The sequence below is a fragment of the Glossina fuscipes genome, unplaced genomic scaffold, assembly GCF_014805625.2.
Source record: "Glossina fuscipes isolate IAEA_lab_2018 unplaced genomic scaffold, Yale_Gfus_2 154, whole genome shotgun sequence".
NCBI classification, from domain to species: Eukaryota; Metazoa; Arthropoda; class Insecta; order Diptera; family Glossinidae; genus Glossina; species Glossina fuscipes.
The window spans coordinates 367,182-380,517 of record NW_023998497.1 but is presented as its reverse complement, the minus strand read 5'-3'; the positions used below and the strand labels follow the sequence as shown (position 1 = coordinate 380,517).

The window sequence follows — 13,336 nt, the reverse complement described above, 5'->3', positions numbered from 1 at the left end:
TGCTTCCATGTCATTACAATTAAATAAAGTTTTTAAAATTCTACAATGGATCATTAAGGGACTTATTAATAATTTTGATGAACTCCGTACACTCATAAGTGATTTTAATCCAACCTTTTTATCGCTTCAAGAAACCCATTTTAGAAGCTCTTTTAATCCTATTCCACCCAAATCATATACTGGACACTTCACGAATGCTGATCAAAATTCATATTCCAAACAAGGAGTTGGTGTTTTTATAAAATCAAATATACCTCACAAACGCATAAATTTTAGCTCAAACATACAAGCCGTAGCGATACAAAGAATATTAAACATAAAATTTACAGTGCTTTCGCTCTATATCCCACCTTTGCAATCGTTTTCTCAGCAAGAACTCTATTATTTATTGTTAACACTATTGCTTATCTTACGAAAATGCTTGTGTTAAGCAAGATTGACTATGCTTTGATAATTTATGGCGATAGCTGCAAATCTAATATCAACATCCTTAAATCGGTCTATCACCAAGCCGTCAGAGCAAGTTGTTATGCTTTTCGAACGATGCCCATAAATAATATTATAATTGAAACTGGTCTTCCAGCTTTAGAAAATAGACTTTATGAGTTAAAAGCTAAAATAGTCCCTAAGCTTCTTAATTCAAACAACTCTATTCTCGGTGAAGACGTGAGAAAGATTATTATTGCGAAGGAAATTCCAAAGTCACCATCTGCAATTGACTATTGTCTGTACGTCGCAAAAGAATTGAACATTCCTTTAAAAGTTTTCCGCTCTTTTGGTGTTAAACCCCCATGCATTTTGAAAGACTGCTCTTTTGATATTTCGCTGTCTATGCACAAGAAAGAAAATACACCAAATTATGTCTTCAGGTATCTAATAGCTGAGAAAACCCAAGTATTGGACAATACTGGTTGGAATCTTTTATACACAGACGGCTCAAAATCTCCTGGTCTGCCTCCTGCTTGTGCCGTGGTTGATGCTACAGGACGAGTTCTTCTCAACCACATATTTCATAAAAGTACTTCAACTTTCACAACCGAAGCCAGAGCTATCCTTCACGCTGCGAACCTTGCCCATAAAAACAAACTCAAAACTGTCATTGTTACCGACAGTTTGTCTGTATTACAAGCTATTCGGAATCCTTCGACTTCGAGATGGAACACCATCAACAAATTAAGGAATATAATTACAAAACCCGAGGGAAAAATTAAAATGTTATGGGTACCAAGTCACATCGGTTTATTGGGAAATGAGCAGGCTGATCGAGCGGCAAAGGATCCTGCTTGTGCTCCTCTAATTATGGATGACGTCGTGGAAAAGTTGGATCTTCAAAGATACATTGGAAGAAAAGTTAAAGAGAAAATTGCAGAAGAAAATTTACAGTACCATCATCAACACTACTCTTCCTTTAACCCTCAACTAACTCCACCTTTATATCCAACTAATGTTGAGAAAATGAAGATCCAAACATTTTCGAGAATTCGCCTTGGTCATACAATTGCAACTCACCAATGGATCTTGAAGCAGTCTTCCTCCTTGGAACGATTAACCCTATGGACATTCTACAATCAGCTACAGAATATAATATCAACACAATATATTACTTTATCAAAACTACTAGGCTCAATATCTAATGTACTCTTATAAATTAGAGCAGAAAGCCTGTGTTGGTAGTGCTCAATGTCTTTCTTTCTTTTTTAGCCTAAGAATTTATTTCATTAGTCTAAAATTATAATAATAATAATAAATTAGTCCCAAAACTTTGGACCGGCTGCGTCAATTTTTTAAACCCTCTCTCATATAACCTACCCTTCTCCTACAAAAGCTAAATATTTATGTGGTAAAAACGACGAACGTTCAATACTTCATGGCGAAAATTGGCATAGAAATCAACTTTACCGAATTTGCGCCACGTAGATCTATTTTTGGATACGCATCGCATATAATGATTTTCATGAAACGTAAACCCTTATAAGCCAAAAAAGCTTAACTGTTAATTTTTTGTGACGAGAATCTGTTCATGATAGTAATTAAATAAAAAAATTAAGTGGAACTAGTTTGAACTACATGGGTCTATTTTTTTTGCACACTCCATAAAAGATGAGTAGTAAGCCCTTCGGAAAAATGCTTAATTGTCAATATTTTATGATGGAAATAAATTGATAGTAGCGAGTTGGGTCACATAAATCTATTTTTTTGAACCCTAACATAAATAGGCGTCATCACGAAGCCAAACTCTTACATGGAAAGAACGTCTAATCTTCAAATACGCGAGCTTTCACTAAAGTTATGGGCTTGCGTGATAACAATGCGTAGTTTTTGGTGTATTATTGCCAAAACGACTGAATAACTGCACTAAGCGAAATGATATGGGGTCGGTTACATACCCTGCGTGGCCCGACTAAAGGTAAGACAAACATAACTTTTTTGTCTACGCGAAATCTCCTGTTGTTGTTTGAACCTCCTTTATACGCACAACAATACAAGAAAAATTTTGATGTTCGAAAAAATGTAGAGAAAACCGCGTAAATACAAATACGAACATTATAGTGGGCCACAGCTCACCATTAAGCGCCATACACTACTCCTCAAAATACAGTTATCCGTTCGGAAACCGGTCGAAAAGTGGCCTGCTCCGAACAATTTCCAACAGCGTTTGTCCTTGCGACGAAACACCCGATGTACCAAATGTCATTAAGATATCGCAATTGAGACTTGTAGGTTAAACACAAGAACACAAGATGGATGGGTGGACAGACAAGTTTGGACAAGTTTCTCGGTTTTGTACACATCCGCATAAGCTTAATATACCCTTGTACTACAAGTTGTGTATGGCGTGAGAATGTACCAAATAATTTCGCATTCGGGAATTTTAAATCCAATGCGGCAAGAGGAAGAGAAAAACAAATAAAAATCAAAAAATCCCACGTGAAAAGATGTGTTCGATTACTGTAAATTCTTGATTGGGTTAAAATAGTCATTTTCTGGAAGATTATGGGAACACTCCTACCAGTTAGCCAAACGCATTGTACCTTTTAACAAATATTTATATCGAACGTTAGATAATTTTTCGAAACAATATATCTTTGCAGCTTTAATTAAAATAGCTCCTTGAAGACATTTCAACCGCTCTAGGACTACGTTACCTTCCATTCATTCGTAATCCAGAGATGAGATAATCAATTATTCTTAGCGATTACGAAAAAGAAAAATGCGAATAAAGTCCCTTCTCCCACATTTTTGCACCTTAGTTTAAACTAACATTGTAAATAAAAGAAGTCAAATACCGTACCTTTAAGTACACTACACCACCGTACTGGTATTTATATTAGGACTGTTGAAAACAAGGTTTTATACGGCAACTGGTCTGGAGAGAGGTGCGAACAATTTGAAAACCAATCACCTTGCGGAATAATATGCCGGTTTATTGAATGTCATCAAAATATCTTACGAACGGATAGACAGACAAGCTTCGAAAGATTTTCCGAGTTGATCGGTAGAATTAAAGATGTCTTGAATGGACTCAAATCACTCCGCCTGTTATGTACACCAGGACAAACTTGCATCAGGAGTGGCGCAGACTATATTTACGAATTCATGCCATCCTCTCGTATATAAAACGACCGACCATTTAACGTTTTCTTATTTAATTCAAATTTCTTTAACATTTTTCATTTTTTTATTATAATAATATATTTATGCGAATAACAAAGAACCAAAACAATACATTTTATTAATTTTAATTCTAATCAAAACTATTGCAGTTAAGAAACAAGAAAAAAAAAAAAAATATCCACCAGTCCCTTAAAAATCTAACAAAATATATTTTGTCATGAAGCCTAACTTAAGGTAAAATGCAGTTACGTCGATAAAAATAGCAAATCTGTATGTATTTATAAATTGCATTATAATTTATTGGTTTTGATTGAAAAGGAAACCTATTTAGACACACTTACTGAAGAGCACTTTTTCGTTAACAAGTAAAAGTGTACGAAAATAACTTGTGACTCTTAAATGCTTAATATAACATTCAATTAAAGTAAATAAATTTGTATTGTAGAATGTTTTTTGTTTTTACAGTGGAAAATCATGGACATTAATCATGTTACATAAAGCTTTACAAAAATCAAAAAAAAAAAAAAAAAAAAAAAATGAAACAGAAGAAAATTGTATTAATTTGTTCTGTGAAAGGCTTATTGTGTTTTAGTGCTAGCACCGAATAGATATCTATAAAGAAGTGTTGCTATTAAACCCAATATTAAGGGCATTAGCCAGGATTTCATCGATGTTTCCTCGCTTTTCGTTTCGCTATTCCAGTTAGGTTCAGACTTTTCCGGTATATTTGACCGTTCGTCATGCGCCAATTCACCAATTTTATATTTTTTCATCATTTCTCGGGCGTCAGAACTATGGCCGACGTCTTCGAAGTTTTCTGTAGCATCTTTTCCAGCCTGCTCAAGTAATACCTCTTCGCCGCCGGGATGCTATAAGATAAAGCAAGCAAGCAATAAAAATTAAATGAATACCAAATAGAAGAAAGTGATGGACAAACATTTAAAGTGATACAATGACTTTGCATGCATTCACTTCTAGTACTGCCAGTTAAGTTCTTGCGATGCCGCGATTAATATGAAAAACAAGACAAAACCTCAAAACCTATTTTAAACTATCATAAATATGTACGGAATTTCAGGTCAATCTAAGATACATCAGATAGGGTATTTTTAAAGCTTCACGTCTTAGAGGCATTTTACTAATTACTTAAATAGTATACACTTGATCTCCAAACTATAAATTTAGCAACTTCAAACACTAATTAGCAACAAACGCATACTCATATACACATGTTTCGGTATGCCATGTGCGAATGTATATATTATGTATATGTTCACTCGGCGATGTCCTACGTCCAAGAAAATGTTGAATTGAAACACGGATAGTTGCTTTTCCTGAGAATGTGTGCCAAAATTGTACACGTGTGTTTTTTGCTCTTCCTGTCCCCTTTTTGGTATATTCATTATCCAAATGCGCACGTGTTATTTTCATAGCCTAGGCACAAGAATATATTAAGTTTGAGCGGATGTATGCAAAACACGGAAGAACGTGAAATTACCCCATCTTTTATTACACCGATCAACTTAGAATCATTTAAGCTTGTCTGCCCGACTTCTTTTCCTTGCTTCAACCTTTAGGCTGAGACGTTTTGATGAAATTTGGTAACCTGAAGTGCTTTAGCCTAAGGACGAACGCCACTGAAATTGAAATTGAAACCGGACCACATTACCGACCCTTCCCCATGTAAATTGTTATTTTGAAAAGTCGACTTATGAATAACTGCAGTCTGGTGTAGGGTATTTAATGGTGAACCGCGAGCCCACCATGGTACTTTTACATGTTATCATCAAATATTGCTAATTTTATGAACCGACAGACAAGTGAATATCTGAGATCCCGAACGGTAGAGAATGTACTTTTCTTACTAATTGAAACTATTCGAAAAACTTTTATCGTTGATAACTTTCAGGTGCTGCCAGTAAGACGTGAAAATATATCGGTAGACTGAGCGATGAATTTGAATAGAATTATTGAGTTGGAAATGTCAGAATGTACCAACAAAAAATCATCGGCTAGAATGTTTCGTTTTTCAACGCTCAATATTTTGTAGACTTTATTCTATGCACATAATATGTATAATCTTTTCTATAATTCTTACTATCAACATCAGCAAAAAGTTGTATAGTGCAATTGATACTATTTGTATTCGTATGTGTAGTCCGATCACAAGCAACGTTGGTTTAACTTTCAAATTAATCTCCTCAATATTTGGATCTGTTTTAGTTTAAGTGCGATGTCCGATCAATAAATTTGTAAACTTTTTTTCCTCAATTTCTTCGCTCAAGCTTCATCTTCAAAAAACCTCTAATAATATATATATATGCGAATTTCAACTTTGTCTTAAATTTTTCCGATTTATATCATTTCGAAATTTTACTCTTCTCAATATTATATATATGTACGCCTGACAGCGTCTCCGATTTCTATTTCTAGATGCTACATGAGGGCGGACAAACATAATATACCACCTTGGGTGTTAAGCAATAACAACAATAGTAATGCAGTATACAGAGCACATTTAATCATTTAATTACTTTGCTCAGATAATGATATTTACGTGATACATATTTCAATGAAAAGATAACCGTCTAGTTTTTTGTTTATATGAAGACAATGCGTTCTCAAGACTTTGGTTATACAAAATGCACACAATTGAAGGTACATAGCCACGACTTGTTTAAAGATGGAAACCACACATCAATATATAATATTACTTACAATCGAGAAATTCAATTTTTTACATCCTACACTACTTGTAGTATAAGGATGTATTAAGTGTGTGCGGATGTTTGCAGCACCCAAAATTCTTCACAATAGAATTGCTTTCTGAATCGATCTAAACGCGTCTGCCCGTCTTGTTTACTTGTGTTCAACCTACAAGCCGCAACTTTTTGGATATTTTAATTAAATTACATGCCCTTATGTGTGTTGGCCCAAGCACACAAGCGCTATTGAAAATGATTGCGATCGGAGCACTTTTTCGAAAATTTCCCATATTTTGAAAACTCGTTTTATGAATAACTCTAGGATGATGTAGAGTATTTTATGGTGCAGGTCGCGTGACCCACAATTATCTTTTTACTTGTTTTTGTTTTGTAATCATTTTCATATTTGTACCGAGTTTGAATTCAATTTCTTCAACGAATTGCAATCTGCGGCGTGCTTATAAGCGTATCACTCACATTTTTAAATTCGACTAATGAATTTAAGATAACTAAGAACTTAGATTAAATGGGCCAAGTCTTAGTTTTGAGGACAGCAAACTTTCCAACAACCCACGACTGAACACAAGCTCAGGCAAACGTAGTCAAATACATATAGTTTATCGGGCCTGGTGTATATTTCTGGGTACTATAAAAGGAATTATAAATTTAGTTTATGTTTTTTGCCTTTCGATGATGAATATAAAATAAATTATAAGATAATCTCGAAATGTATTTATACATAATGAAATTCATATAGAAAATTGATAGCAGATTATTCAAATAGCAATAGAAAAAAGAAATGACTTTTGACCATTTGGGTATTTTTAAAACATATTCTTGAATTTTAAACGCTCACCGTATGCTACGTGTATTTGTACTCGACGCTTACATCTAAGCCAATTAACAAGTCAAATTAGCTTCAAATACATATTTCGTAGCTGTGTCCAAAAGTCATTCAATATCTTAGATCTTTCAGCATCTTCTTCGTGTAAGTTCCGTATGCGTATTACAAATCACGATAAAGAGACCGAAGTACAATGATAGAGATATCATGTTATCGTGTTTGTATATATTATGTAATAAACATTTAAAGTAAACTCGTAGATTAAAATATATTTTCTATAAAAAGAAGTAAGCACATTATAACCGGGCAATGCCGACATTCAATACCCTACGCCTCATTGTCTAACTACTATTATGGGTCAATTTTCACCATAACATAATAACATTTAGAGTTTTCCGCCCTAAAAAACAAAAATTTTCCTGAAAATATTAACTAAGGTAGGATACTAAAAATAGGCCAAGATGCCCCAAATTTTTTTTATCTTAAATAACTATTATGGTCTGATTTTCGTCATGAAACATTTTAAATTAGATCATTGGGCCAAAATACGTCTGTGCACCAAATTTCATCAAAATATCTAAAAATCTCCGATCAGCGGCTTGAACACAAAAAGGCGTGGATTAGATGGAAAGACAAATCGAATTAAAAAAATGATTCTGAAGATGGGTATATTTTTAACCCTTCTGGATGCTGCATACGTCCGTACAAATTTAATATACCCTGTACCACATGTCGCGTACAGTAAACGGCAGCTTGAAATATACTTTTTACTTCCTTATTTCTCTTAAAAAATGTAAAGTAAGTGGATATTATATTGTCTCTCTCGCGAAATCAAATGTTGATCGTGAAACTTTCAGAAGTTATATTCGATAATATCGCCTTAACAAAAGCAACCGGTAAATGCGAATTTGTCCCAAATTTTGTAGGAAGCTTTCATCACCTATAGCAAAGAATTGAGAAGATTTGAACAAGAATTTCGAATTCTTGCTACCTATGAAAAGTACGTGAAATTCGCTTTGCAATACAGTACTTCAGAAGACTGCTCTACCCTGATTACACCTATGTTCTGTTCTATGTTATATCATTTGAATAACTGTGTTATTTTCTTTCTTTTGTTATATTGCGTGAGATTTGTATACTTAACCGACAAATCATTATCACAAAACTGCTCTGATATAAATGCACTCTTTCCGTAATGATTTTTTTTATAAAAAATATTTTCAATAACATAAAAGCACTAACTGCATTCGTTCTAAAGTTCGTTTTTTAAATGGACAAACGAAATATGAAAAATTTCATCTAAAAATATCACTATGAATCCTATTACATTTAACATTTATAATTATTTTTTAACTACTTAATAAAATCAAGATATTATGTTTAATTTTAACCTTTCCCTGCCTTTCAAACAAGCACCTTCACCCTAATAAACCTCAGTCATTTAATTGATGCAAAGTATGGAATATAAAATATCTTTTGTTGAATTAACTAAAACGCAATTACATTACATTTCACTCGCATTTAAACCTATATCGTATTATTTAATTTAATGGCACGATCATAAATCTTGAATAAAATGCAAAATCATCACTTTTTTATAAACATGGAATTTTTGAAAGAAATTCCCCAATAGCCCCAACAGCTCACCTCATTAAGAAAAGCGGTCACATCGTACACGTTATTATGTATGATAAGCCAGGAATTATTATTGTCATTGTGTTCGGACACTTGTTCGCGGCTAAATAATTTACAAATGTCGTCACCAGCAGCCATATTTTTCGTTACTTTTACAATTACTCTTTAACACTTAACTAATATTTGTTAATAAATGAAATTAAAGAATCTTATTTTGTGCTCCTGTACTTGAAATATGCTTCTGGCCAGAATCTTTATATGCAATTTTTCCACCTATACGCAAGAGCCAAAGAGCCTCAGAGTTACCCCCACACAAATATAGAAAGAACGGTGTTACCATCTATTCTGATTACATGTATATTTTATAATCGACGAAGTTAGCAAGACGAAACAATCGAAACGGAAAGAATACCTTAAAAAATGCACATCACTGCCATCACCACGCTTTTTAAATGTTAATGTCACATAAAAGATTCGGTCGTGTCCGAATATAATTTTCTAACTTATTTTAATTTACAATTTATTGATCTATTAGTACGTTATAGCACAAGAAAGGAAAAACAACACATCTTATTCTGTTGTTGTTATGATATGTTACAAGACACATTGTACATTGCACCGATGTGTATAAAAGCATCGGGAGGTCATCTTAAATTCGCAATATTTAATGAAGGAGATAGATCCTAGTAGGAAAGGCACACGCATTTAAGCAAACAGCTGCAAAAATATATTAGACTTTTCTTTCTTTGCTTTAAAAAGTACCTCTCATAAATTTGCAGAACAAACTTTTTTACATTTAGTTAAATTCTTTGAGTAATTAAATTAATGTTTGCGTATGCGAAATAAATTATAATTTTACTCTTCTTTCCATCACGGTTTCATTTTTGTTTTGTTTGCTCTAAAAGGAAAAACTTTCATTGTCGGAAAACAGCGATGTTAAAATTTCACATATTCTATTTATTTGTTGCGTTTTAAGATTTCTACTTTATTAATTTTAATATTTCCCACAAGCTCTTGCAGTGAAAGCAATGTACGGTTTTTATCGTAAAAAGAGAAAAAATGTAGAAATAGTATACATTTACATTCATGGTAACAATTGTTACAAGGTGGTGATTATCTCTCTATTTGTTGTCCACGTTCCAATAACAATGTCAGCAATACCACAACGCCCTCAGTTAAAAATTTAGTCCACATCGCCTTCGTTTCATCTCTTACAGGACCTCAAAATGCAATGCGCATGCATTGAACACAGCTGTTTACGTTATTACGATAATTAGAGATAATATATTGAAATCGTTACGATTGCAATTGCTATCGATATTGTAAATTATTTCGTTTATTGTAAGCTATTTACTAAATTTGAATATTATGATGAACTTCTTTACTCAACTTCCTACATCGTTGCTGATTTGCGGACATGCAAAAGAAGAAGGTGTTTTAATAAAAATTGCTTCACAAATTTAAAAAATATTCATTATAACAATCTAAACTACGGCAACTATGTATTGTATTGTGTATATTGTTGTTGCACATATTTATTTATTTATTATAAGATTAATTTATTTTAAGACAATACAAATATAAATTAATAATTTTAAGTTTTAATAATACTAATGTAGGACTAGGGTAAATTATTCAATTAAATTTTTTCCCTACAATATTACTGAAATTGCAAATATTAGTTTGGAGAAAAAGAAATCCATTATTTTTTCGGTAGATGGCTGCACTGATAGATTTCTCGTAAAGTATCAATCAAACAATTTCCGATACTGTACATTTACATACTGTACATTTCGCAGTAAAAAAAATTCTTTTGCTGTTTTTTGTTTGGTGCATTCAGTTGTGAGTTACAGCGTGTTAAAAATGGAAGTGAATAAAGAGACATATTACAGTTTTTCTTTGACAAAGTCGAAAATGCAAGCCAGGCGGCTAAAATTGTGAATGGTGTTTATGGTTCCGATACTGAAACAGCCAATTATGTGCAATTTTGGTTTCGTAGATTCCGTTCAGGAATTTTTGATGTTAAAGATGCACCTCGCACAGGTAGGCCGGTCGTCGAAAATGTCGATCAAATCGGAGAAATGATCGAAGTTGACCGGCATGTTAGCAGTCGTAACATCGCCCAGGAACTAAAAATCGACCATAAAACAGTTTTAAACCATTTACACAAAGCTGGATTCAAAAAGAAGCTCGGTGTTTGGATGGATCGAATTTCCACCTGCGAAGCCTTGGCCAAACGGAATGAGATAGACCCATTTCTTAAACGGATGTTGACAGGAGATGAGAAACGGATCACATACGATAACTCTGTGCGAAAACGATCGTGGTCAAAGAGCGGTGAAGCACCTCAAACGGCCAGGAAGGTTTTGCTATGCATTTGGTGGGACTGGAAGGGGATTATTTATTATGAGTTGCTTCCATATGGCCAAACGCTAAATTCTGATGTCTACTGTCAACAACTGGACCGTTTGAAGATAGCGATTGACCAGAAACGGCCAGAATTGGCCAACAAGAGAGGTGTCGTGTTCCACCAGGAAAACGCTAGGCCACACACATCTACAGTGACTCGCCAGAAACTTCGGGAGCTTGGGTGGGAAGTTTTAATGCATCCGCATTATAGTCCGGACTGGGCACCAAGCGATTATCATCTTTTTCTTGCGTTACCAAATTTCTTTAATGATAAAAAATTGGAATCTAGGGAGGATTGTGAAAATCGACTACTAGAGTTTTTTGCAAATAGAAACCAGGACTTCTATGAGAGAGGCATTTTGAAGTTACCTTTAAAATGGCAACAAATCGTACAACAAAACGGTGCATATTTGACCCAAATCGGACAATCCGAAGCATGTTAAATAAAGTCCTGAAGTTCATATAAAAATAATGGATTTCTTTTTCCCCAAGCTAATATAAGAAATAATATAACAAAATTATTAATCTAATTTTCCAATTTCTTCTATAATAAATTGGTAAAGAAGTTAACGAAGAAAATAGTTTATTGCCTTTGCATTCCGTTTTTGTTTTGGTTGGTTCTTATGCAGACGCAGTCTGATAATATAATACCTGAACACAAATTTATATATATTTGCTTTCATTTTAAATCATCATGTATTGAGTCTGTGGACTTTTGTATACATATTTTTTTATATAATTTTACTTATTTTTTTATTAATTTATTAATATATTTTTAGTTTAATTGATTTAATTTAAATTTAATTAATTACATGTGAACTTATATAATTTTTTTTCCTTTAGTACGCAGGGCCGTCGAACGAGCAGAACAATGACCATGAACCATGACCGCTACGAAGAGTTAAGGCAGCAACCCAAGTTTACCGTCACTTTGTATTGCGGTATTGGTGTTTTCCAATTCCATAAACTCATGACCCATCAAATTTTCTGTTATTTCGTTCTTCTCTAAATTCTGTTATTCTTCTATCCCTTTATTTTGTAGTCTCATCAATCATGTCGAAGTTAATCATTGTTAGCCATTGCAAACCAAGTCAAAATTAAGCACTTAAGCAAAGATTTAAATTTATTTATTTATATATTTAAAAACTTGAACAATTCATCTAATTACTTCCTACAGGATTCAATCAATACAATAGCTGAATAAAATTGATTGTTTACTTTATCATGCTGCTAAGCCTGGCAATGCACTACATTGATTAATATAATATTTATTAATGTTAGAAACTATTTAGAAGTGATATGATAGCAAAACTATATGAGCTATTGGTACGGAGAAGGGTGCGGAGTAATAAGGACAAATTTGCAAGCGTTCAACTTCTTGAACCAACTCTTCATAATCAAAGTTGAATAACGTGCCGAAGAGTGGACGCGCGGAGGCATAAACGATCGCTATTATGGTCTGGCGGTGAGCGGCGGCACATTTTGTTTGTCAATCTAAAATTAAACAGAAATAATTAAATAACTTATAAATAAGAATAAATGCAAACTTACCTTTGGAATATAGTGAATATTGCTTCATTGCGACGACGCGCGCAGGCATGGATTATTGGATATAAGCTCAAAAGAAAAGCAGGCAAATGTATGAAATTTGAAATTCATCACTTAGACCTTATGTATTATAAATTCAGACCGAATTTTTACCTACCGACGTAAGCATGTCGGTAGGTCGGTGTCATGCCTGTACTAAATCTTCCGATCACAAAAATTATATTGTAATTAAGTTTGGCAAATGATTGAAAGGGATTGAAGGGAAGATATCCTCACAATACAAGTTAAACTGAGCAAAAAAAGTAGGGCTCTGCTCGTTATTTATAAACTGCAGGAGATAAGCGACAAAAATTTGCGCGTATATTCTGTGTATGACCATACAAACCATGTGAAAAATAGGAAAAATCGACTACGCCCTTGGCGTGACTTGAAAGCAAAGAGTCGTCGATACTGATGGAAGATAAACTTTTTAAAGTCATAGATGCACGAAAATTTCCAAGCGGAAAAGAGAAATCGAAATCCAAGCTAGATGAGAAGTCTCAAAGCAAGGTTAAAAAGCCCAAAAGAATCGATAAACGTT

At 33.6% G+C, this 13,336-nt stretch overlaps 1 protein-coding gene across 1 annotated transcript; it reads right to left on the bottom strand.

The window, feature by feature from the left end:
• Positions 1 to 3,865: 3,865 nt before the first annotated feature.
• On the bottom strand, positions 3,866 to 9,221 carry LOC119641571 (cytochrome b5). Its single transcript, XM_038040320.1, has 2 exons — positions 8,812 to 9,221; positions 3,866 to 4,484 (listed from the first exon to the last, which is right to left on the bottom strand). The coding sequence occupies exons 1-2, from the start codon at positions 8,935 to 8,937 to the stop codon at positions 4,194 to 4,196; spliced, it is 417 nt and encodes a 138-aa protein (XP_037896248.1). The 5' UTR covers positions 8,938 to 9,221; the 3' UTR covers positions 3,866 to 4,193.
• Between the last annotated feature and the right edge of the window lie 4,115 nt (positions 9,222 to 13,336).

Coding starts and splice junctions, on each gene's coding strand:
- LOC119641571 (XM_038040320.1), bottom strand. CDS start 8,937: ATGGCTGCTGGTGACGACATTTGTAAATTATTTAGCCGCGAACAAGTG. Junction 4,485..8,811: donor TGACCGCTTTTCTTAATGAG/GTGAGCTGTTGG, acceptor TTTATCTTATAG/CATCCCGGCGGCGAAGAGGT.